The sequence below is a fragment of the Micromys minutus genome (genome assembly GCF_963924665.1).
Source record: "Micromys minutus genome assembly, chromosome: 16".
In the NCBI taxonomy this organism is placed as follows: domain Eukaryota; kingdom Metazoa; phylum Chordata; class Mammalia; order Rodentia; family Muridae; genus Micromys; species Micromys minutus.
This window is the reverse complement of record NC_137985.1, coordinates 22,202,038-22,229,027: the sequence shown is the minus strand read 5'-3', so window position 1 is coordinate 22,229,027 and position 26,990 is coordinate 22,202,038. Positions and strand designations below refer to the sequence as shown.

The 26,990-nt window shown below is 45.1% G+C and overlaps 2 protein-coding genes across 2 annotated transcripts in view; one reads left to right on the top strand and one right to left on the bottom strand.

Moving 5' to 3' along the window:
* NCAPD3 (non-SMC condensin II complex subunit D3) overlaps positions 1-5,909 on the bottom strand; it is a 58,290-nt gene extending 52,381 nt beyond the window's left edge. Inside the window, exons 1-2 of the mRNA XM_080929860.1 lie at positions 5,844-5,909; positions 336-490 (exon numbers count right to left, since the gene is read on the bottom strand). Coding sequence (XP_080785986.1) covers positions 336-490; positions 5,844-5,904 — 216 coding nt within the window. The 5' untranslated portion in view covers positions 5,905-5,909. The remainder of the gene's footprint in view (positions 1-335; positions 491-5,843) is intronic.
* Positions 5,910-6,599: 690 nt separating this feature from the next.
* Positions 6,600-25,235, top strand: VPS26B (VPS26 retromer complex component B; the record flags this gene model as incomplete). Its single annotated transcript, XM_080930273.1, has 6 exons — positions 6,600-7,248; positions 15,458-15,614; positions 19,414-19,578; positions 22,488-22,663; positions 24,609-24,751; positions 25,089-25,235. Exons 1-6 carry the CDS (start codon positions 7,026-7,028, stop codon positions 25,233-25,235), a joined length of 1,011 nt encoding a protein of 336 aa, XP_080786399.1. The 5' UTR covers positions 6,600-7,025.
* Between the last annotated feature and the right edge of the window lie 1,755 nt (positions 25,236-26,990).

Here is a 26,990-nt window from a genome sequence, read left to right as displayed (position 1 = left end):
CTCTAATACCCGCAGCACACCAGGTAGAACACGGTATTAAGCCCCATGTAAACCACTTAACTACTTTTCAATCTAATTCCAGCTTTCTTAAAGTTATGGCATGCCTGAATTGTTATTTCACTTTCCAGAGTCTTTTCCCTTCTCCCTTTCAGCTGCTACTGAAAAAAGATGGCCACGTGTTAAAAACAAAAGGCAAAGCTACTTACTAGGACTGTCCAATGCGCAAAGCAAGTTGTTCATTACCTGAAAAACTAATTTGAACGTAAACTATGATGACTCGAAACCTCCTTAACCCTTAGAAATGGGTCCCTTGATTTGTTCATTTATCTTTTTACCTCTAAAGATCCATTTTCGTCAGTCGCAAAGGGGAGAAGGCTTCCGTAGAGTTTTGTGAATGCATCTCTTCCAGTCTCTAGGATCTCTGCCACTACACACGGATCCAAGGGCTCAATCTCCGTGAAGTCTAGGTCCCAGACTGTGTTCACCCATTCTTAAGAGAAAATCAAGTAAAATGAATAAAAACTCTCAAGCAAGTAAAAAACAATCACATTCAGATGCCAGTTATGTTATAGAAAACAGTCACCGTTCACATTTAACTATAGTCATACAAGGGTCATATAATACAAAGAAAGCCATAAAGATTAAGGAAACCCATCTTCATGGTAAGCGTGGTGGTCTGGAGTAATCTCAGCACTTGGAAGTCTGATGCAGAGGTGTTACCACAAGTTTAAAGCTTACCCCGAGCTACACAATGAATTCCAGTGAGACAGCTGCTCAGCAAGACCCTATCTCAAAAATCGAAAAGAAAAATATGAAGAAAATCTCTGCAAAACCATAATAGACAGCTCACCTATTAGGTTAATTATCTAAAAATATAAGGGAGGGGGCTGGAGACAAGCTTGGTGGTCAAGAGCGTTGGCTGCTCTTGTAGAGGACCCACAACCATCTGTAACTCTAGTCTCAAGGGCTCCGGCACCCTCTTCTGGCCTCTGAGGCCACTAAGCATGCACAGACATCCAAGCAAACAAAACATCCATTCACGTAAAATGAAAATAAGTCTAAAAACATTAAAAAGAAACAGTTATTAGGTGTAATAGCTTTAGAAAATAGCTCTTGAAAAAATATAGGGATCAAGTTTTCTTGGAAGTTTAACTCAGATAAGACACATGCATCACCAAGAACGCTGGCCACTTCTCTGCGAAAACTTCATAAACAAGTTTACAGACCCTAACAAGACACAGGGCATTTCATCAGGCCCTTGGATGATAGCCTCTTATCAGATGTATCACTTCCCCAAAACGTTTACACTAAAAGGGACAAGGCAGGCTCACACAGAAATACTAGGCAGATCCCAAGCATCAACACGAATGAAAAGAACGTGACTCAAAGAGACAGCAGTGCAGCCTTTCAGCAGCACTCCTCACCAGGCTTCCCAGCCCTAAGCTCAACCTGGCAAGTCAGATTTGGTAGGCAGTCTTTAGCTCCAATTCCATAATATTCATAAAACTATCATTATGAGTTAAGCCATATCACGTCTACTGTTTTTGAGCCTCCAGTACTTCATCTCTAAGATATAATAACACCTATCAATTACCCATCAATAAACATTTTTAAGAAAATAGTTGATAAAGCTCCTTAAGTCCTAGATTGTAAGATGAACCACACAATGATCAATATCCCATAATACTGTAAAAAAGAGTCTAACAGAAGAAAGTCTACTGAGTTTTGCATCACACAGCACACTAATATGCTAACTTGACCACTAACGCATAGCTAATCTATTTATTACTGGCACTATATAATTTTTGTGAAAGGTACTGTGTATAAAATCCCAAAATTGTTCTAGCTATAAAACTCTCATTGAATAAAAAAACTATATATGTATTTTTTATAATACTGAGTCAACACAGTAATAGATATATGTGCACAACACTGAAGAGTAAATAGGAAATACTACTGGCCATGAAGAGAAAGATGTAGGGAGGATGATTTCTCAACTGAACACTGAGCACAGGAGTGCACGGGGTACCAGAGCACAAGGGCAAAGGGGTTTGGAAACAGAACAGTCACAACATAGTCAGAGTCAGCGTTAGTATCTGTTCATCAGTCACTATACACCAGGCATGATGTTCAACTGTACAAAAGTCCTGCTAGACATTATAAACATTTGACAGATGAGGAAAGCAAGGCCTATCCAGATTAAACATGTCCAATGGTAGTCAAAACACCACCGCCGTCTAAATGAAACATCTCTGATGTCAAAGGTAATACTTGTAGAAATGCAGACAGAAGAGAACAGGAAGTTCTGTTGCATGAAGGTCATCTCTGGGCCCAGGGGGAGTATAGCCTACTCTCAATTGTTTCCCAGCCTGACAGCTTCAGGGGTAGCATCTCTCCATCTGCCACACATGGCTACTGAAAGGTCCCCACGTTGGGCAAGCAACTCCACTCCCTGCATAGTTACTGCAAGGGGAAGCTGTACATAGTGTATGCTTACCTACACTAAAATCAACCTTAAATGTTTTCTACTTGTGTTACTGGCCCTAATGTGGTCAGCTTGCTCTTACAGCCTTCCAGAGACCCACAAGCTCTAAATTCTGCCTTCCTGACACAAATCTTATACTTGCTTTCCAGTGAGCTAAGTAGATTCTATTATCTGCCAGCCACCACCATCCCCACCCCGAGCCCATTTCATCCTGGAGTTTGAAACTCCCAGGAATTTCAGCATCTCTCATATATGATATACAGTGTACATACTAGGCTAAGTCATTAAATTAAGACCTACCACAGTCTCTTCTGTCTCTGAAAAAACAGGCCTTACTATGGGGTCAGCAAAGCCACTGAATTCCCTATCAGGCCTGAGGTCTCTGCTAAATTCCTTAACCCAGTGAACCAAAGATGGCCTGAAGATCTGGGCACCATACACTTATGTGATGTCCAGTTTCTTCAATAATTCCTGCTCTTTCATCTTCCAGTCCAAATAGGAAGACTCTGGCCAGTGTCAGTCAAGTGTGCCCACTGGCTTGCATGAGCCAGTCTGTCAGGGACTGATTGCCCTGTATTACCTCAGGTCAGGGTACTCAGACCATTCCCATCTGCTCCATATCCCAGAGCCTCACGAGCCAGGCTGTGAGAGGCTCTTTCGTTTCGTAACATTAATTCTTTTCCAACTACAGCAGTTTAGAGGCAGTGTATTCCCTAATTATCTGCTTCTTATGCTAGGCCATTATGAAGGCTTTCATTTTCATGCTGAATTATGGGTCATGCCTCACTTCTGTACTAAAAGTAAACCGGAGGAGTATCTTTTATCCTGTCTCCCCTATTCCCTCCCTCCTCTCTGATCCTTCCCTCAGGTTCCATGGTTTTGGTTCCAGGAAGGGCTCTCTTCCGCAGACTTGATTTGTACTCTTTCCTTAGACCCCACTGCCGTTTGAGGCAGCAAGCCAGTGTCTCCATTCTACCATCCTCTCCTCAAATTTCCTGACAGATCATCAGCTCATGTGCAGACAGTAGCACACGCTCTTTTTCCACCACCATTCCTCTTGTGTGCAGTTCTTTCTGAACAGCTCTGCTTCCATTGCAAAGGCCACAAAACTGCTGCCTTAGCAACCTTATAATGGGTTTGCTCTGTGCTGTTTTGAAAGACTTCAATATATTCTCTAGTTCATCGTCCACCCTCAGGGTATCCCCATCTCTACAGCCTGTTTGCATGGTGAACTCCATCCAAAAAGCATTGCACAGGCTGGAAAGAATGTTCAGTGGTTAAGAGCACTGGCTGCTCTTCCAGAGGTCTTGAGTTCAATTCCCAGCAACCACATGGTGCCTCATGGCCATCTGTAATGGGATCTGATGCTCTCTTCTGGCACCCAGGAACCCATGTATGCAGAGAGAGCACTCATATACATAAAATAAATAAATACATCACAAGGCATTGCACTCCATAGAATACCCAGAGCGGTGACTCTCAACTTGTGAGTCATGACCCCCATGGGGGCTAAATGACCCTTTTTCAGGGGTTGCCTAGACAGATATCCTGCATGTCAGATAACTACATCACAATTCATAACAGTAGAAAAATTAGAGTTATGAAGTAACAACAAAATAATTTTATGGTCTGGGGTTGCTGCAACACGGGGAACTGTTGCAGTAATTTCCAATCCCAATAAGCCCAATTAAAAAAACACACAATCCAGTTATTATATTTATAAGTGATGTATCTAGATTGGGCATAACTAGCATTATACTAACTTATTCCCCAGCTATGAGACCCTTGGTACTTGTAGTTTCTCCTAGCCACGTGGTTCTGCTCCATCTTGGCTTCCTCCTCCTCTTCTGTCCCCTCTCCTTCCCTCATGGTCTCTTCTCTCCACTTGCCCCCACTCTCTCCCATCCCACCTTTTCCCTCCACTGGCCAATTGCAAGCTCTAGCCTTTATTGACCAGTTAAAATGGAGAGAAGGCTCATGTGAGATCACCTGGGTATTGACTGCTTGTTGGGGACAACCCACAACAAGGAACCAGTGACAGAGAGGAAGACACTCCTTCCAAGCATGCTTCACATTCAGCTTGGCCTTAGACACATACTACCATATTGAAAGAGCACTAACAAGCAAAAAGATTCCACCTAAGCCCAGCATGGTAAGCTAATGAGTCTGTTTGCTGGATCTAAGTACAGAAGCGAATGCTATACCACACTACTACCTCACCTCCTACATACCCTAGCATATTCCCTTCCCCAGGACCACAGGCAGCTGGGTCAGGGTTATATTAAGCTGGGAAAGGCAAAGGGGAGTGTCTGGAACATCTACTAGGCGTCTAGCTCTGTAATAGTCTCCTGTGGACAATCACAACTGTTCTGATGTCAAGATGGCTGAGGTCATGTCATGCTTGGAGAAAGGACCCCCACACCTCCACTTATATGGAGGCCAAAGATCTGGTCATATAGTTAGAAAACAAGCAGGAAAGGCTCAAAGAGCTGTCACATGCAAACCCATACCTTCAAAAGAGGCAATGCAGGGTGCACAGGAAACACTAACCGAATGAGAAAGCAGTTAGGAATTATTCTGAAATTGCCTTCGTTGACTATGAGGACTTGGGCCTGGAGCCTGGATGTAGGGAAAAGAGGGAGCAGTGGGTATTAAAGGGAGAACTCCTCAAGCTCATGATTTAACTGGTGCAACTAGCTGGCTTTGGGAATCTTGATTTCATTTGGACATCCAATGAAATCTTCACGAGAACCATCTAGCTGAACTTATGATCAGAAATTTTAGTAAAAAAAAAAAAACAAAAACAAAAACAAAAAACCAATCTGAATGTAGAGATTGTCTGTTTAAAATTACCTGGGGACAGGAATAGACTTAGTAAGTCCAGGAAAACTTGGCAGAACAAGGGTGACAGATGGAGAAAGCAGATGCACTAGCATAGAAGAGGCCAACTATTAGATTTTTAGGTTGCTGTTATTATTATTACTATCATCATCATTATTACTATTGACACTTTATTATTATCATCATTATTATTATTGACACTCCCATACTGGCTTGAACTCATTGTGTAGCCCAGGATGGTCTTGAACTCATGGCAATCCTCCAGCCTCGACCCCTTACATACTAGAACAGTTTAGTTCTCTTTTACCAATTACTCCTCTAGACTCTGATCCCACCATAGGTCTGGCCGGCCACCAACCGGGCGGGTCTGTCACAATCCTGAGGCTCACGGTCGCTGCAGAGACCAGGACTCCCCCTTCCACCACCCCTACTGGAACCGGGCCGCAGGCTTAGATACCTCAGGCGGAGCAAAGCACCCCGAGCCCCGAACCCAGAATTCGCGGCTGAGTTTCCTTACCAAGCCTGAGATCCAGCGGACACCAAGGCTGCAGGTCTCTTCCGAGATTCAGCAGCGCCATCCTGACTCATGGAAGTACCGGCTCCCAGCCTCTCCCGCGCGCGCTCGGAGACGTTTCGGCGAACCAATCGCAACGCTCGGGATTTACAATCGACCAATCATCGCGTGGAACCGAGTTTGTAACCTAAGCCAATGGTCTGGGTCGTCCACTGCGTGCTCATAAAGTGGGCGGAACGAAGGCTGGAAGCTAAACAAGGCTGGAAGAGCTTTTTCCGTACTATTCCAGTTAATGTTGGGGTCAGGGCGTCACTAGTGTCTTTTCTTACTGTCTCGTCTTTCTTACACGACAGGGAATCTAGAGGCCAGTGGAGACAGCTTACTTCCTGTAATAGCAGTCACCTTTGCCCTTGCCGAGTGACACTGAGCGTGCATGTGAAAGGTACCTCACCCCGTCAGACAGCATGCAAACGTTGTTCGTATTCGAATGTGAAGAGTAGCCTGGCATTTATCGGGCTAGGAAGAGAAATGCAACCAGAATATTACAAGTTCGCACCTATAGTGCTAGGACTTAATGGAACATCTGGACCCGAGTTCTACTGGAAAGAGGCCAGGGCCGCCATGTTAACTAAGCGAGACGAGGCGCCCTTTGGCACTGCTCATGCGCAGATGAGCGCACCTCTTGACGGTCTGGAAGGGAGGGGGTGGAGAAGACTTGCGCGTGCGCGTGGCATCTTCTTCGCATCCGGGCCGGAGTTCTCTTGCCCCCTCCCCCGCCTGGCGCCGCCGTAGCACTTAGGTGCGTTGCCCCGCAGGAGTGTAGTCAGTTCAGTGAGTGCGGTTGGGCGCTGGACCCCACCCGGTGGGCGAGAGGACAAGAGTGCCCTGCGCCTTAACCCCCGGGGCCCGAGTCGCTGCACTGCCAGGATCTGGGGAGAAGGTACTGTGCCTGGCCTCGTTGCATCGCTGCTTTGGGCGCCGCAACCCGCAGCCGACCGCCTTCCTCCGCCCTGCCTCTCCCCTGGGGCGCAGGCCGTCCGTGATCGCCCACCGCCCAGCTCAGAGGAGCGGGGCTGCGGTGCAGCGTCCAGCGCGTTCCCGCAGCCGGCCCTCCGGGCTGCCTTCAGGGAAGGCCTTGGAGGGAGGGAGCAGTCTGTGCCGACACCGGCGCGGCCAGGCGGGGAGATGAGCTTCTTCGGCTTCGGGCAGAGCGTGGAGGTGGAAATCTTGCTGAATGATGCGGAGAGTAGGAAGCGAGCGGAGCACAAGACTGAGGACGGGAAGAAGGAGAAATATTTCCTCTTCTACGACGGAGAAACCGTCTCGGGGAAGGTGAGCCTATCTCTGAAGAACCCCAACAAGCGACTAGAGCACCAAGGCATCAAGATCGAGTTCATTGGGCAGATCGGTGAGTCTTTTCCCTGGGATAGTCTCAAGCCCGGGACGTCAGCTCGGCCCTGGAATCGAGTGTAGGACGGGCTGGGAGCAGAGATTTTTCAGATTCTTCTGCTAGGCCTTCGACAGGTTCTTTTCAACTGCAGTCTAAAGCCTGAGATTCACCCACGAGTCCCGCCCGTGGGCGACTCCCCCATGCATTCATTACCTTCTTGCGTGCCAAAAGTGACAGCGTGCTGCTGGGGAGGTGGGGACAGCCTAGATCGGGTAGGGAGCCCTCTGCTGTATGGTCGGATGCTCACCTGGTGCCTGGGTATCCCCATTGTCTCCTGCAGTGTGCTCCCAGCTTTGCTTCTGGGATTTTATAGTGAGGTGCTTAGACAATATCCTGCAGGTGGGTTTGACAGCTATAGCTGTCAGGTCCAATCCAGAGTTAAGCGATGACCCCACCCACCTATCCATCACCCCCCCTCCCGGTTTAAAATGCAGTGTGGTAGACAGGGTTCATAAATTGCGTCTATCTCATCCATTCCCTACCACATTTCATGAATACCTTTAACCTGCCTCTTTCTGACCGCATCTATTTCTCAAACTCATTTATAACAATGCTAGTATTTAGCTGTCTAATTTTCTCCTTTTTTTTCCAGTCAAAGAAGCGATACTGTAAAGACTATAATTAAATGATCAAAAATTTGCAGTGCTCAATAGTCATCTTCAAATATTATTAATTTTAATAGACCTAGACCAAGGGAGGGTAGTAAAACAAAATATTGGGGGAGCCAGGCGAGTTTGGTGGCACATGCCCTAAATTGCAGCGCTTGGGAGGCAGAGACAGGGAGGTCTCTGAGTTGAAGGCCAGCTAGGCTCACATAGTGAGATCTAAGCCAGCTAGCATTAATTACATAGTGAGATCCTGTTTCAAAATAAAACAAAACCCCACAGAGATTTGAGGAACTGCCCATCGTGACTGGATTGTCACCAATTTTAAGTATTTTGTGTTATCAGAGTGCTTGGGTACTTCTAGAATAAAATATTTGTATCATGAAGTCACCAGTAGGTTATGATGGACGCCCATCAGAAAGTCCCTACCCTGTACCCCGTACTGCACATATGGACCCTGACTTTAGCAACTTCCTTGGGAAAGCTTGCTAAGTTCATATGCTGAGAGTTGGGCATATCATCTGTTTGCCTCCTTTTACAGAAGGGAAAAGGAGTCCTGGTAGCTACATTTTGCAACCCACTGTTTGGACTTAAGCATCTTCCTTCTGGGATTTAAAAATATGAAATTTAGCTGAAGACTGAGTGATCATAAAGGAGCTGTTTGGTCTTTTTAGAGCCTGGATGTGAACGTGTTGTTGCTGTACTAGAAAAGAGAGTAAAGGGTGAACTTCACACGGTTCCTCTCCTGCTTCTGGCTTGGAAGGCAGGACAGGAGCACTGTCAATTGATAGGTGGAGCCGGATCACTGCTGTGGCAGGTGTTAGCTGTATCTTCAGTCTTTCCTGAACTAGGGCATCCCCTTCTTTTCACACAGTAATGCCTTGAGGTATTGCCCTGTGTCCCCATGGAGGATAAAGTCACTCCCAGTAAAGAAAGAATCACAGATCAGATTATATAAATCTAAAGCCTTTTACGTTAAGCGTGATAAATGAAATAGTTCTGGCCTGCTGAGAATTGGTATTTTAAGTAGGAGTTTTAAAGTTACTACCACAGTTCTTTTGCTCCAGTAAGAACAGGTATGTTTTAGTTTTTGTCTATGCCATCAACTCCCTGATTATGAATAAGTACAGAAGTTCCCTGCTTCGTTCAGACAGTAGGAAATGAGCCATCCTAGAAGGAAAGCATGGTGGCTAGTCTCTTTCTATTTAAATACAAGGTAGCCAAAGAGGCTGTTTGCTGTAATTGCCCCACCTGGTCTCTTGCCTAACTCCTTCATTCCAAGATTGTAACTTTACTCAATTTTCTTGAAGCCTTTTATTGCTTCTTGGGATAATTTTCCCCAGGACCTTGGCACTCTGACCTGCTGGGGCTTCAGCTTTGTCAGCTGTAAATCAAGTATATTGAAATCACCTGGTTATTTCACAAACGGAATTTTAGCCACAGATTCAGGCTCCCATCCTCTAGGTTTCATAGGTTCTTGCCAGTTAGCTTGCCATGTGGACTTTTACAGAGAACATTTTCCAGCTATTTATCTTAAAGCATTTACTTCTGCCATGAGAGCTTTCACACAGCTAGAGGTGGGTGTGGTGCTTAAAGTATACCGTTCAAGTTCATTCACATTCATTATCCATGCTTATGTGACAGAACAGTGGTAGATCAAAACAGAATTATAAACAGTGTATTTATTGTTTGGGCTTGACATTTTGTTATCAAGGAGAAGACATCAGAAAAAGCTTTTTAGTAGACCAGATGGCATATACTTATAATGCTAGGACTCCAAAGGTTAAGCCAGGAAGATCTGGAGTTCAACATCAGTCTGCCTACACAGCAAGACACTGTCTCAAAACAAAGCCATAAAGAAAAGGCCTTTCTAGGTATGTTTGATATAAAAATATGTCTTCCCACTTTCCTTACCACTCTTTTTTGTTCCTGAAATTGATTGCTATTAGGATATACCAGCTTATTCAGCACAAAGTACTTTCCTTCATATTTCTTTATTATCTTTGTGACTTCCCCAAAGAATCAGGGCATGACATACTGTGTCATACATCTAAGACAGTTATTCCGAAGTTACCTCGGGGCACCAGAGCGAAGCCAGTGGGTGACTTTGTTGAAGTTGTGGTTCTGTGGTTTTCTCCTTGGTTGCATTCTTTGACTGTGTATCAAGTAGGTGGGGCTTCTGTCCTGTTAGAAGGTCAGGTTATATGGGTAGCTGTACCTACAGCCAGGAGTTACTTAACCATCACTGAGTTCTGTCCTTCCTGATAAAACAGGTTGTATGTTTGTGTGTTTGTTTGGGTCTTGGAGAAGTTGGAGCTATTGCCCCTCGTCTAACTCAATCACCTGCTCTGATAATCTCTTTCATATCCTTCTCATAATCTTCTGCAAGGATGAACTTCCTAAGAGGCAGTTCTCATATTGACAATCACTTAAAAGCTGTTTTGTTTGTTTGCTTTTTACCTGCTCTTAGAGGGAGTATATTTATTTCCTTTCTGGAGCTTGTCCTAGCCTGCCTTTCCAGACTTGTCTCTCTGACTTCTTCACTGATTAGCCTCTTCAGATGCATCAGTCAGGTGTTGCACACCTGTCAGCAGACCTCTTGGAAGACTGAAGCAGGAGGATCATCAGTTTTAGGCCACCCTGGGCTACACAGTGAGACCTTATCTTTAAAAACTTAACTAAATAGGGACTGGAGGAGTGGCTCATGAGTTGAAAGCACCGGCTGCTCTTACAGAGGTCTTTCGTTCAATTCCCAGCAACCACATGACACAGCAGTTCATAAAATAACTTTGGTCCCATAGAATCCAATGCTCTCTTCTGCTACAGAAACATACATGTAGACAAAACACCTAAATACATAAATAATTTATTTATTTTGTTTTGTTTTTTTCAAGACAGTAATGAACTAGGTAGATGTTCTCTCAGGCCACTGAGAACTTAGGTAGCACATAAGCATCATGAATCTGTTGGAATGAATCTTCTTGTGGGATCTGGGATGTGAGAGCAATGCATTTGATGTCAGCTTACTTGTTTTTGCCTTTTAAAAAAAATTATTATATTTTTATTTCAAGTTGAGATCACCTCTTCCTGTTGAAAAGAGGGGTTGCCAGACCTGTGGCTCACCGGATCCTGTAGCAACCACTCCGACCTTATAGCCAGACTATTGTTTCAAGCAAGGCATCAGTTCCTAGCTCCTAATGTAGATCCATGATTTAGTGATCCTGTTTTTTGGGTGCTTGGCTATTGTCTCTGTATCTAGTACTCTTTTCCTGATAGCATAGTCTCTATTGAAACAGTGGCAGTCGATGTGTGGTAAGGAGAGTCTTTTAGGTTAGACTGGTGGGGGTGGAAAGAAGAGTAGTATACAAGGAGCAGTGAGGGCACGGCTGCAGTCATAGAAGTCCTGCTGAAATCCTTTGGGAAACCCTGGGAAAGGTGTAAGCCAGCCTCGGGAATCTTGAAGGCTAGTGGGGTTAGACGAACCAAATATAATTAGAGGGTCAAACTTGCAGAGATGGGCAGACACAAATATCCTTATGCTCCAGAGCCAAATAGATAAATTTTAAAACTTGTCTAATGAGCTCATCAATACCGATAAGCCTGTCCTAAAAACAAACAAACAAAACAAAACAAAAACCTCCAGAGACTTTAATTTTAGCTCATTTACTCTTGAAATACCAAATGAAAAGGCATGCAGAGGTTAACTGGATTGATTCCGGCAGCCTTACTAAGTTGTCATCAGGGCTTAGATTTGCACGAAGCAGAACTGTGCATGCACAACCCAGAGGTTGCATTGTTCCTTTGGGTCTGCCAGGGGCAGGAGCTGGATGGAGCTATAGCAGGCAGGACTCTTGAACGGGTAATCTGCAAACGGGTTCGGAAAGTGAGATGAAAACCAGGCTCTTGCTGCTTTGTATCTCTCCCAAGCCTAACACAAAATCCAGACACTACGTGGCGGTAGCCCAGCAGCAGGTCCCAGGATGTCTGAAACGCTCAGTCTGTAATGTCAATGGCTCAACTTCCTTCTACACTGGCAACCTCCCTTCTTGGCCGTTTGGCAGGTATTACCACGAAAACATCCTGAATGCAAAAAGTACTTCCTCTTTTTGAGTGAAGAAGGAAACTAATGACAGAAGTTACTTGACCTGGGGTGGGGAGGGTGTAGCGAGGTGTAGAGTTTCTCCTTTTCTCCTGAAGGGCCCTAGTGCTTGGGATGACTCTAGGTGCTGCTTTGGGATGGGAGAGACTATTTTTAAATAGTCTCTTTAGGGCCTAAGTCTCTTGCTAGAACACTTGGATCTTCTGCCTTAATTTAAGATGAAACCAACCTTTCTGATAAATAGTGTCAAGCTGCCATTTCTGCCACGTTGGCCACAGTGTTTGCAGACTTATTCCCAAGGTGCTTATAACATTACAAATCAAAAGGGCCATTCCAAGCTAGATGTGATGGCATACACCTATGTTCCTAGAAATAGTGAGGATGACCCCAATTTAAAGTCATCTGGGCTATGTAGCAAGACCCATCTCAGCAAAATAAAACAACAAATGGCTGTTCTTGCACTCCTCAGACCACAGTGTTCTCTCATGGGATTTCTTGTAGGCAATGATACAGATGTGTTATAGGAAGAAAAGCACTGGAGAGAATGTGATGCTGTGCAAGAAAGGTCTTCTGCCTGAGTCCCCTGCTGGGCCAGGCTGGGACTTCTGCACTGTTCTAGGATCCTCGAATACTGTAGTTCAAGCACACTCTGAACAGGTTCTGTTTTTTTTCTCATGTTGCCTTCAGGTTGTATGATCATCACTTTTGTGTGTTTTTCTTCCTTCCTTCTCTTTCCATTTTCCTCTGGATGCTGCAGTTTTCCACTGGAAGTTTATGGACATTGGGGCAATGTGCTTCTTATAATGAATTTACTGGACCAAAACCCAATGCTTGGGAGCTGAGATATAGGGTTCCCAAGTTAGGGCTTCAGTTCTCACATGAGCTAGCACCATTTACCAGGCTGGGTAGCAAGACCGAGTGGAAGATTTCCTGTCACCAAAGATGGCCTGCTCACCCCTGCCCTGTTCTCTGCATGTCCTAACGTTACTAGGGGCACAGTTAGTTACAGGGTTATTCACTTTCTCCTACATAATTTGGAACTGTTATCTCCCTTCAGGGGATTTGTGGATTGTCACTTACTTCCTGTCATGCCACCCACTGCTGATAGCATGTCATCTTTATAAAGGAAGTAGAGTGTTTGTAGTAAAAGACTGATGGCCTGGCATGGTGGCACATGCTTTTAATCCCTACCACTCAAGGCAGAGGCAGGTGGGTCTCTGAGTTCAAGGCCAGCTTGGTCTGTATAGCAAGTTGCAGGGAGGTGTTGCTACAGGGAGACACCGTATCAAAAAGTACACCAAACTAACCAACCAACCAAACAAAAAAACATTGATCAAAATATAACTAGGTAGGAAATAAGCGATGTATATTAACCACAGGGCACACTGTAAATTTGTGTAGAAACAGCATCACTGGAGTGGAATTATCTATACTGTTACCATATCCATGAATTGGATAAATGCTTTTGCAGTTTTGTTTACTTTTTTATTTAGTTTTGGTATGTCTATCTGTCTCTGTCTGTCTATCTGTCTCTGTCTCTCTCTCCCCCTCTGCCCCACTAATGCTGGTGTCAAACACAGGGCCACTTCATGCATGGCAGACAAGTACTCAACCACTAAACTGTACTCCCAGCTCAAGTTGAGTAAATCTTATAACAGCCCACTCTGCTTCCGAACGCCCCTAAGTTATATTAAAGCTCCCATGGGATGAGCATGTCAGATGAAGCTAATGGAGTGTTGTGGGGATTCTGTAGTTAGGTTAACATTAATAGCTGAGATTGTTTCTCTTTGTCAGGAGGTGGTCTTCCCAACAGGGCAGGATTGAAGACTGCAGTGGCGATAGAAAGGCAGAATATCTGGTTTCTTGAGCCCAGTAAGGTTTTGATCTCAATGAAGGTTTCAGATCTTACTGTGTTGGAACTGGACCCAGAGCAACTGCAGTGCTCTGAGCAGCCAAGTCACCCCTGAGAAAGAGAAATGATGCTGCCCTAGAGATGCTGAGAATGAGGACCAGGCTTAAGAGACAGTGGGTTTGTCTTTCAAGCAGCAACTCCATTGTCCCAGTTCATCTCCCCCCTGTGGGGTATAGCCTAGCACAATGCTTGAACTCAAGGATATTTGAGGGATGAGACTTGAGCTATCTTGTGGCTGTTTTTCATCACAGGCAGAATTCAGTGCTTCCATCTAGGGTCCAGGAAGTTGAAGCTATGGGCTTCATCTTTAAAGGGCCTTCAGTGCAAAGTAGAAAAAAAGACCGTGTATATATTAACAACTTAATTCTTATATATATTGTTTTATGTGTGTGTATACATATATATATATACATATATATATGTGTGTATACATATATATATATACACACACATAGAATATATAGTGTATATACTATTATATTGTATATGTATATACACACAATATTTTGTTATATATAATAATTGAGTTATAGAATACAAAAAACCATAAAATAATATAGATCTGATGATAACATGAGCTTATCATGAAGAAATACCAGCTGGGCATGGGTTCACATTGTAAGAATTTGAGAGGGTAAGACAGAAGGATTGCTGTGAGTTTGAGGCTAGCCTGTGCTACAGAGTAAATTCTGGGCCAAATTGGACTGTGAGATTAGAAGGCCTGATCTAGCCATCTTGCAGGATTATATTGTAAGGCTGATATAATGAAGTAGCCATGCATATCCTGCAAAAGTCAGGAATGTTAGCAAGGTGCTTTGTTGTTTATGGTGATTGTTTTGATACATACTGAAAGGCTGCTCACAGAGTATGTTCTAACCCTAGAATTTTCTTACCTTTATTGGTGCATAGTCAGTGGATTGCTAACAGGATCAATGGCCTGGAGCATCACATTGGCTTTTAGTTATTTATTTTTAAAGTTTCTTTGTTTAGTATGTATAAGTATTTTGCCTACATGTATGTATGTGCACCACATGCATGCCTGGTACCTACCTATAGAGGTCAGACAGGGACACTATCCCTGTAAGTCTAGTTACCGACAGCTGTGTGCTACCCTGTGGGTTCTGAGAAATGAACCCAGGCCCTTGCAAGAACAACAAGTGCTCTTAACCAGCGAATTTTCTCTCTGTTGTATTGGCTTTCTTTGTATCATGGATTCTCCATATGTGAAGCAGAAGAGTTGGCTAGACATGATGGTGACACCTATTATTCTAATTATCTGAGGCTGGGGCAGGAGAGGAGAATTCTTATGCCAGAGAGTGAGTAGCCAACCCAGGTAACATAGTAAGACCTTGTCTCAAACAAAAAAAGGAAGGAAGGTGTCTTTGGAAAATTCATCGGAGGGGCTAGCGTTGGGGGGAGGGGGGAAGAAGAGACCCTAAAACATGGCCACAAGTCTGGTTTGAGACCTTCAGAAGAGAACGGTGCCTTCCGCCTACAGTGCCCTCTCTAGGTTCATGTAGGTTCATGTAAAAGGTTTTGTTGTCCCTCTAGAACTCTACTATGACCGTGGGAACCACCATGAGTTTGTGTCTCTGGTGAAGGACCTGGCTCGGCCAGGAGAGATCACCCAATCGCAGGCCTTCGACTTCGAGTTCACCCATGTGGAAAAGCCGTATGAATCCTACACGGGCCAGAATGTGAAGCTACGGTAAGTGTCTGTGCTGTTTCCGTGGTGTCAGGAAGAGTGCTGTTGCACAGCTGCAGTGTGCTAGAACATGTTACATGCCTGCTGACTATTTCCCTGGCCGTTCCAAACCTGAATGCAGACACCATCACATGGAGTCTCTGAAGACCAGGCGGGGGGCCTCACAGAGTGTAGGGAAATGATTATGAAGCCAAGGGATTTTAGAATACATTGCCTTTGTTTCTTAGGTAAGTCATTTATTTGTAAGTTTATATACTTTAAATAATAGATATTTTTGACAACCATTTCTTAAAACTTTTGAAAAATTCAGGAATTGGCTTTCATATGTGAGGTGGCTACAGACAGACACCTCAGCTTGGCTTCCAGAGGTATTGACTCCATTCCATTTAGCTCACCCAGAGAACATCAGTGTCATTTTGGACTCTAACTTAAAAGCATTATCTTTTGAAAATAGGTACTAGTTTAGGATTCTAACTCTAGATCTGTCTTCTCTGTCATTTGGAAAAGAAATCAATGTTTTCATGTATAACAGACGTCTTTAAAAATGTTACACGTCTTTAAAAACTGGACACAGGGCCGAGCATTTAGCTCAGTGTGCACGTGCCTAGCAATACATCATCCAGGACCCATTCTAGGGGTCCTAAACCAGAAAACTAATGTGTCCAAGAAACTGAAGGAGACCGATGCCTGGGTCTCTGATAATAGAAAATAAAAGCCCACAGCAGCTCTAGACTCCTAGATTATGTGACATCACCGGGAGCATACACTCTCACTGTCTGATCACCTGACCCCCAAGTCTTGATCTCACAAGATCAACTTGTTTTCACCATCTATGGGCCTAGGCCTAGGATGGTGAGGACTGCAGCGAGACCAGCATTTCCCTTTCTTTCTCCTAGTTTCCTTCCATCCACTAAAGACAGTGATTTATCCTGTCATGCTGGAGAAAGTACCAGTGAGGATTATTTAGCACTCGATGTTTGGCTATAGGAATTGCTTTTAAAAAAAAATTTTTTTTTTAACCTAAGTCTGACCTCAAACTCTCAGTTCCCCTGCCTCAGCCTCCTGAGTGCTGGGTTACAGGTGTCTGCACTGGAATGACCAGTGACCCCACCCCCAACCCTTGCAATACCAAGTTCTTAGCACAAAGGAGATTTACTTGCCTCAGAGGGTCAAAGGACAAGAAATAAGAGACAAAGATAGATAGGAGACAGAGGAGGAGGGAAAGGGCAAAGGGAACAAGGGAGAGGGACAGGATTATTTGTCCCAGGGGGCAAAGGGCTGCCTCTGGACAGAGAAGAACAGAAGTGGCCCATATTTTATAAAGGAACAGAAGGAAATCTGTGTTAGGATGAGGTGTTTAATTATATTTGGGCATATTAAATATGGCAGCCAAAGGGAGCTTTTGATTGCTGGTCTTTAATACTTTGATATGTGGATCTCAGTGGTCAGCCTCAGGAGGAGGAAGTGGGCAAATAAGGGAATAGACCTGGTGGCTAGCTTTAGGAATGTTATCTCAGGGATTTTAGCAAGGCAGAGGGAACTGGGGAGAAGGGCAAACCACCATACTTGGTAATTCCTTCCCTCTACCCCAGTTATTTGCCTTAGTGGTTTTTCTATAGGAAGGTATTGTAGGAAGAAAGGGAGACGATAGGGTGGCTCCTCAAAAATAAATAAATAAGCAGAGTGCTCAAAGTGTAGCCCAGTGTAAGCAGCACATGCACAGACTTGACAAATTAATATGCAAGGCACTGGCTCAGTCCCCACCTATAGCATACGTCACCGTGTGGTCCAGCAGTTCCCTTCAGTAGTAGATCCAGAAGAATTGGACACTGAGTCTGGAACAGATAATCTGACACCTATGACCAGAGCAGTCATGGTGGCACATGCCTTGAAATAGAGACAGGTCATCTCTGACTTCCAGGCCAGGCAGAGCTAATAGCGAGACCCTATCTCAAAAATCAAAACAAAACAAAACAAAACAAAAAAAGCTACTTTCAGTCAGACATGGTGGTCTACACATTTGGGAAACAGGCAGATGGATCAGTATGTTTGAGGTCTTACAGGCCAGGCCACCCAGAGCTATATAGTGAAACGCACAACAACAAAACTATGTTCAGTCAGTGGCAAACTAGAGGTCAGGGGTTCTCAGTCCTTTCCCCTTCCCCTCTCAGTTGTGTCCAAGTGAAACAGTGGGTTTTTCTTTTTCTTTTTCTTTTTTTTTCTTTTTTTTGCTGTTGTTGTTTTGTGTTCATTTGCTTTGTTTTGTTTTTTTGGCGGAGTGGGGGACCTTCTGTTAAGAGAAAGTCTTTGGGGGGTGGGGAAGATATGCTTAGGCCCTAAATAAAAACAGCATAGAGCAGACAAGAATTGGAAAGCTTGACTTGAATCTTCAGTCAGATGCAGTCTTGTACAGGCAGCGAGATGGATCTGAGAGCTGAGCAGTTAGGCAGGGCGAGGAACAAACACCTTGCTTGTGTCGTTCTGGCAGAAGTTGACTGCCTGGAAGCAGTCAGTGCCCCACAGAGCTGGCAGCCTCATGTGTAGTTCATGTGGCTCACTAGCATGTCTGTTAGCTTTCCAGTAATGCCTAACAGGCTCTTGGATTACCACAGGATGACTCAGAAGAAATTACAACTAAGATTTGTCCACTCTCAAGCGTGTCTATATAGAATTATATGCAGGGGACTGGGCTGTGGAGAAAGCAGTGCTGACCGGCTGCTGAGCCTTTAGAGTCTACTTGCATACCTTCTTTCAAACCTTTGCCCCACCCTGCAGCTGCCTCCTCTGGTGAAATCAGAGATTTCTTTGCTACTTTGTTGTGTTACATGTACATTTTTTTTCTTGAAGTCACTTTTGTATTCATAAACATGAATCACAATTTTTTAATTACCCTTTCCCTGTCTTGATTTTTTTTTTGTTTGTTTGTTTATCTCCCTCAAGATTATAAGCTTCTGTTAGCTGTGAGCTTAGGGCTTCCATTGCTGTGAAGAGACACCAAGGCATCTCTTATGAATGACAATATTTAATTGGGGCTGGAAAACAAGTTCAGAGGTTCAGCCCATTAGCATGGCAGTGTCCAGACAGGCATGGCTTTGAAGAAGCTGAGAGTTCTACATTTTCATCCAAAGGAAGCCAGGAGCAGAGGCTTTTGTACTGGATGGAGCGTCACGGGCCACACACCCATACAGTGATGTACTTCCTCCAACAAGGCCACACATCCTAATAGTGTTACCTCCCATGGGCCAAGCATATTCACACTGCCAGAGCTTCCCTTGAGATTTTATTATACTGATCTCGTGCCTAGCAGAGGCTAAGCTAAGGAAGACTACTGAAATGAACATGGAGCTTGATTTCTCACTTGTATTGATCAGATACTGTTTAGTGGAGAGGCATGTAAGCGTATGGGCCAGATCTCCGCCCAAATAGCCAGGAGTTAGATAATAAACAAACCCTCTACATAGATGGTACACAGTGGCAGGGGACATAAAAACCATGCTGTTGGAGTAGAAAATAAAGAAACCACTTTTGCTAAGATAATGTTCTTATTTCAGAGTCATGAGCTCCCAAAAGGATTTTGAAGGAAGGCTTTGACCTGCCTAAAATTGTCATTGCAGAAGTCTGTGCATATATATAGTTTTTTGTTTTTCTGAGAAAAGGGCCCATAAATTCTCAAAGGGCTATATAGTCCCAAAGGGTTAGACATTACTTACAGTAGGGCTCTGAGGTGGGCTGCTTTGGTGTCTCATCTATGCAGCATCTGGAGACTGGAAGTACTCACGCAGGATGACTCCATCTCTTACAGCTATTTCCTTCGAGCCACCATCAGCCGCCGCCTCAATGATGTTGTCAAAGAGATGGACATTGTAGTTCACACACTTAGCACATACCCCGAGCTGAACTCATCCATCAAGATGGAAGTTGGGATCGAGGACTGCCTGCATATTGAATTTGAGTATAACAAATCCAAGTAAGTACCCTAAGCCCCAAGCTTGTGTGATAGTTATTTATGGAGGTTAAAAGTGATCTTGAGTTGAATGTCTACTGACAGCTTCCTTGGTAACCTGCTGCAGAGGAGACCACAAAAACAATACACTAGATGTTAGGCTAGTTAGATGGGTCAGGAAACAGAAACTTCATAGGTCAGTATATTAGATTATTTGTGATCACATCTGTAAACATTAAGATGACTTTCAAAGTCAAGCTAAAGTAGTTTTTAGGCTGTTTGTTTTGGATGCTAGGTAAAGTGACTTCCTTTATCGCTAGGAACCGCCACAGAACACAATGCCACTCTCCTTTTCCCCTCCCTGCCTTAGAAATCAAAGTGAGAAACCATGCAGCAGCAATGGCCTGCTTCCTTCCTGAACCAAAGTGAGTTACAGTACAGAATATCTGGTGCACTTTTATAAAGGTCTAATAATAACCTTTACCTGGCAGGTTGGAAAGCCGTGTTTTACTTTGTTTACTATTAGAGCATCAAAATATTTAATTGTTTGGAAGGTGCAGAACTTTCTGGCACTCTTATATCTTCCTTTTGAATATAATCTGTTCCTGAACGTATTTGGAGATCAATCCAAAACTTGAATCATCTTCTCAGTCTTCCATAATACTCCTTACTATAGTGGCCTTCCCTAGGTGGGCTGCCAACCACAGGCCAGGCATTAAGGAGAGTCAGGTCACCTACTAAGGGTTTGGGAACAAGAGAAAGACTCAACTACACAGACCAGGCTGCCCTCAAACTTGTGATCCTGTTCCTACCTCGAAAGTGCTGGGATTTCAAGCATGTGCTACCATGTCTGTCTGGGACAGTTTTTAAACCAGGAGCATATCTTGACTCTAAGAACAACTGTGAAACAAAGTGACATGTTTCTTTGTTCTCAGGCTTGGAACCTAGTGAAGCCTCCATAAAATGGCCATTCTTACCTAGAGCCAGTCCTGCTTGGCCTGGCCCACCTGTTGGATAGGGAATAAGTCCTAGGACGGAGCCTCCCTCCCTACAGTCTTCTTACTCAGCTTGGTCCTGTTGGTTAACCCCCAGCCCTCTGATGAAGCTTCACTAGCAGCAATGCTGTTTTATCTGTAAGCCTAAAGCAGCCACTAGTCAGCAGTTTTCTTGGGGGGAAAGAAGGTGTTTTAGAGTCAGTTACATGCAGTCAAGGGTAGATACTCCTGGTCTTCCCCTCCTGTTGTATAACAGGTTGGACCATAAGGGAACATGAAACATGTTTCTCATTTGGGGTGCTCCTGTGTACAGTTTCATTACAGTAAATGAAAGCTTCATTTACAAAAGTATAGAAAACCTTAGCATCCATGCATGGTCTATAAATATCCCCCAAGAAATGTTGCTGGCGGCGCCCTGCCATGTCTGCATGTGGAGTCACCTACTCAAAGTCTGCAGCATTTCCTGTAGCCTGTATGCAAGTGTTGGAGCAGTGGGTAGCAAAAACCTGAAAACTAGGAATTGCCTATTTGAACCCTCTCTCATTCATTTGAATAAATGAGTCTTCCAACGTCTCTTTTCCCACTTGCCAAGACAGGAGGTCCAGTTCTGAAGTCCTTGTTAAGGATCTCATGCTGAGTCTAGCTTCAGGCTTAAAGAGTGTGCTATCTTTGGGGCACACCTGATACAGGGCTGTACATACACAGACTATCAGCACCATTGGCTAGCCCACAGAAGAAGACTCCAAAAGGGTTAGAAAGATGTTGGGTTAATGGGTGGGGTCCCGTGTTCACTCCACCTCAGGGCAGGCCGCTGGGGAAGGCAGGACTTTGGAAGTTGGACCACAACACTGATGCTTATCAGTGACACCTCGGCTGCCGCCACCACTGCTGCTTGTTGGTGTCGGGCTAGGGGAAACTGCAGGGACACTGCTCCAGGGGTGGGGAAGCAAGGTCTGAGGCCTGGGAACTGACAGTCAGGGCTAGGCCCAGGGCTGTCCGGTTCCCAGGCTCTTGGGCATCCTAGCTCCGCTGGGATGCTGTGGAGAGTGGAGTGGGAGCCTACAGGAAGAAAGGTTAATTGGCTAAGCCCCCAGGCCTTTAGGTACCTCATTTTAATGAAGATCTGTCTTGAGCCTGTGTGACCTGTGATCATGTCCTCACCTGTGGAAGGGCTTGGAGCGTTGCCCTTACCTGCCTTGCCTGATAGCTACAAATCTATGGAGGGCTGTGGTTGGTTTCAGGAGTAAATTGAGACTCCTACATCCCTTTCAGGGTCACCGGGGTCCCAAACCTCATCTCAACTGGGAACCAGGGTGCCATTCATGATCCCATAGAAAGAGTTACACAACATGGCTATATTCCTAGTAACTAAGAACATGAGCCATGCTAGCAGAGCCCAGAGAGAGGCAGCCGTGCAGAGGGAGATTCATTTGTCTTATTCTGCTCCTACCTGGGCTGTCTAGCCTGGAGCAGATACAGTTGTTTACTAGGAACTGTTAAGGCCTAGTTTAGAAAACCACATACATTAAAAAAATACTAACAGTACAGTTGGGTGAGGTGGTGCATGCCTTTAATTCCAGCACCCAGGAGGCAGAGACAGGTTAGAGGTCAGCCTGGTCTACAAGGCGAACTAGGAGAACCCTGTTGAACAGAGAAACCCTGTCTTGGAAAAACAAAACAAAACTAAAGGTGTATCCTGTGGAGACAGAGAAGATAAACAAATACTAATTGTTGAAATAACATCTCCTTTGAGCAGGATGTGGAAGAGGAACCCCACACAGATTCCAGTAAGGTCATGTCGGGGAAACTATTCCAATAGTGAGGTTGAGCACACACTTCCATTACCCATCTCACAAACGGCATCCTCGACAGTGTGCTCCATGGCGAGACACAAAGGGCTACGTACTAAACCACTGTCTTCCTGTTCCTTCTCTTCAGATACCACTTGAAAGATGTCATTGTAGGGAAGATATACTTCCTGCTGGTGAGAATCAAGATCAAGCACATGGAGATAGACATCATCAAACGGGAAACAACAGGCACGGGTCCCAATGTGTACCACGAGAACGACACAATAGCGAAGTATGAGATCATGGACGGGGCGCCAGTCCGAGGTGAGTCTCCAGGCCACGTGCTCAGTATCAGCATTAGGGAAGGGCTCAAGTTTTGGAGTAAAACATCTTTTTTATTTTACCTCTTTATTTATTTTTTTGAGACACGGTCTTACTGTGCAGCTGGTGTGAAACTCATGGGAGTTGCCAACACTCAAGTGGCAGGGGTGGGGAGGAGAAACCGAGTCCGTGGAACTTCAACTTTCTACCCCATCTACAGCTCCAATAGCCCCACAGTGACCTTTTGTACATACTTAGGATTTCATCTCAGTAGGCCTGCCTGCACACACCCGTTATCTCACCCCCCTTGGTAGGTGGAGGCAGGAGGATCAGTTCAACCTCATCCTTGGTTAGACAGTTTAAGGCCTACTTAGGCTGCATGAGACCCTACATTTCAAAACAAAAATTGAAAACTGATTTAAGATATATTTGAATATTTAATTGCTCTTTCCTCTTGGCATTTGGACATGTTTTTTGGCGGAGGGCAAGAGGTCCATGCAGCCTAGTCATTTTCATTGCTTGGTTCTACCTACAGTAAAGGCATTCCCTCCAGGAACTCATTTATCTGCCATGAGAGTGCTACTAGATTGCTGGCCCATGCTACCAGAGCCTCAGACAACACCAGGAACCACTGGATCGGGCCTCCTTGAGCACCACAGGGTCTCTAAGATGAGGAGGCATGAACACTCCTTGTTGTTTGGGAATTTGGAGACTTCCTGGGAACGAGAAAATAGCATTCCTTTACATTTGTCATGGGCTTTGTAGCAGCTAAGGATGAAGGTGGTCTCGTTTCCCTGAAGTGCATGGTAGAACATTCCTGATGGGTGTTCCAAAGAGATGTTGCCTTGGGTAGTACATAGCACTGGAGACAACAGATTCTTAAGTGTTTACTCTATGGGACCCTTGAAAGTGTTGGGACCTAGCTGTGTTAAATGATGCTCCCTTTTGACCAGCTGTGCAAGTAGAGCCAACTGTCATTTCTGCTTTACAAATGAAATGGGGCACAGAGAAGCTGACAGAAGAGCAGATAATTAAAGGTTCATTTCTATTTGGCATAAGGTTGGCCTTTCTCAGTAGAATTACTGCCCTCATTTTGTTCCTCTTATTAGACTGATAGGACCTATAAAACGTGTCACTGGATTCTCTGGTTTTCCAAGTGAGAGCTACAGATATATTCAGAAGTAAACTGACTACTGGAGAACAGAATCCAGCATGAGTTTTCTGTTTTCTAGGCAGATTACTACTAGAGGAGAGATTTATTCTGGGCCATAAATTGACTAGTTTCAAGGGAGGGATAACTTGGAGAGATAGCTCAGTGGTTAGGAGCACTTTTGTAGAGATCTGAGTTTGGGTCCTAGTACTCACATCAGGCAGCTGTCAGAAGGACAACTTTCTTCTGGATGCCTCAGACCTGAGCACACGTGTATGTACCCACATACGGATGCAAACATACACATCCATAAAATAAATCTTCAAAAGGAAAAAAAGAAACCCAGTAGCTTAACTGACTTATTGAGTCACACCTCTAATTCCACACTTGGAAGGCTGAGGCAGGGGTATTGCTTTGAGTTCAAAGCCAGGCAGAACTACATAAAGATCATGTTTTGAATAAACACCCCCCTCCCCCCGCCTCATCAAACAAGACACATGACACATAGCAAATGGTGCCTAATGGTTTCTCTGTGCTATTCAGTGTTTCTAACTGCTTTCTGCCATGGGAGGGCATGCTCAGAAACCACACTCTGGAATGGAGCTGGGAAGTCATATCTGCTCCAAGAAACTCCTGGGAAGCAGGGTGTAGCATCTCAAAGGGCAGAAGCCTTTGCTTCATGCTCCTTGCCTTGCTCAGCTAGCGTCTGACCTGCTGCAGCCAGGATGGGTGTTGTAGGACAGTGCCTCCACAGTTTCTCTGTGTCCCTCACCCTCATTTTTGCCTCACCCCTTACAGGTGAGTCCATCCCCATCAGGCTCTTCCTGGCAGGGTACGAGCTCACACCCACCATGCGGGACATAAATAAGAAGTTCTCCGTGCGTTATTACCTCAACTTGGTGCTGATAGATGAGGAGGAACGGCGCTACTTCAAGCAACAGGTGGGAGCCTCCTCCAGGACCCTGGGTCCCCTTGGGCACAACACAGAAAGGCCACTGTTCCTTGTTATCTTACCAGGAGGTAGAAACATGGGACTGCCTAAACTCTTACTGCAGGAGTGCAAATTTCCAATTGATGCCTAGGATTTGCTTCCTCAGGCTTAACTGCCACTTTTATGACCCACACCAGGGACATGGGTATTAGCACTCTTTGCTTTGGGAAGAGATCAGCAAAGGGCTTTATTCTTGGAGATTCCCTAGGACCAAGGTGGGAGCCCCTGAGAAAAGCATCCCTAAGCCTCTCTCAAGTACCATATTGTCCCTTCTTCTAACTCTGTAGGAAGTGGTGTTGTGGCGGAAGGGTGACATCGTACGGAAGAGCATGTCCCACCAGGCAGCCATTGCCTCACAGCGCTTTGAAGGCACAAACTCCCTGGGTGAGGTGCGGACCCCTGGCCAACTGTCTGACAACAACAGCAGGCAGTAGGCCTCTGGGGCCAAGAAGTTGCTGGGCTTCCACCACAGAACCCCCGACCACCAAGCACCAGCCACTGGGGGAGGGGGAGGATGGTGTGAGGTTCAACTGGCCATTACTTGCAACCTTGGAAACAAATCATGTTTTTTACTTAAATTCTTTTCTCTGAAGAACCTAAGGGGCTTGGGTTGGGCAGCAGTCTTCTTGGGACTCTGCAGCCTAGGTAGGGATAAGGAGAGGAACCATTCTGGAAGCTAGCCTCTTCCTTGGGAACGAGCTGTGTGTCAAGGCTGTCTCAAGCCTTAAAGCAGAGCTGAGAGCACACATCCTTGACTCCAGGATCTCTGGGCTTCCTAATACAGAAGCCAAGTGTGTCCCTGGCATTTACCTGCCAGCAGGGCTCTGGGTAACCATGTCTTATACCCCCTTCGACTGCTCTGAGGTAGAGGCCGAAGCGGTTGGGCCTGTCTCATCTAAAGTGGGAGGAAGACTCAAGATCAGGAAGCTACCTCTCTGGATGTCCGGGACGTGGTGCTCTCAAGTTTCTACTCACCTCTGGCCTCTCACTGCTGGGACCAGACCCTTCTCTTTTCCATCTTCTCTAGCTTGTCAGAAAATAGACAGAAGCTTGAGAAAGGGTTTAGGTCTGACTGGCCTCTCACTTGTGAGAAACAAGGGCCTGAGAAGCCCTGATGTGGTATCACACAGGATGGCAAGGGGTTGAGCTAGGTCTCGGGGGAAACATCAGGCAAGGCAGCCATTTGCCTTTGCTACATGACTACACTTGGCAACACAGTGTCTGGGTTCTAGGGAACTTTTTAAGTTATCCAACAAGCCCTAAGCAGAGGATCTATTTCCTTTAGTGGAGATCCCAGCAGAGGCTAGGATCTATTTGCCTCCCTATATTTGTTGTGACTCCTTGTCTTCTACTTCATTTCTGGGACTGGGCTTGGTTTCAGGCTTGGGGAAGTTTTGTTCTTACTCCCACCCTTTCATCCCACTGTGTACAAGTTAAGGGAGGACGGGCCTCTGCACAACTCTGCTGCCGTTTCAGAATAATCCTGCTTGCCAAATTATGGCTATCTTCACCACTTCACTGACTCAAGTTCAGGACCAGTTTTGTTTTTAACTTAAAAACAAATGAAGAAAACGGGTGAATATTGTTATTCTAGAGGAGAGGCAGCTCTTCCTCCTGCTCTGTACTTGGCCTGCAGGTAGAAAAGGGGTTTACTATCTTTTCTACCTTGTCTGGAAATGACTGGAATTACCATCTCCTGTTGGCCACCTTCCCCCGAATGAGAAAGATCAAGCGGACCTGATGTTCAACAAGTACAATATTCACTGGTCTTTGTTCTTTGTAATTTGGAAAGTAAAGGATTTGTCCCTGTGTCACCTTTCAGTTGGTGTAGAAAATGGGAACTCTTGCAATCTCTGGCTCTGACAGGGTGGAGCTGATGTTCTAAGAGTTCAGATGAAAGACTCTTGGAATGACTAGGGTATCAGAGCTAAGGAAAGGGAAGTTTTCCTCATGTCCAACCCCAATTTTAGGTGTGACATATAATCCCCATGGGAACAGGTTCACCCATCCAGCTGTCCTTGGCTACCAAGGCTGGACCCTAGCATATGAAGGAGGTGGGTTCTGTGCTCTTGCCCTTTTCAGGGTTTGAGACTAGACTCTGTTTGCCTCCTTCGATGTCTTATTTAAAAAGCATTTGTCAATTTGTCTGCCTCCCAGCTGACAACACAAAATCATTTTCCAACTTTGCT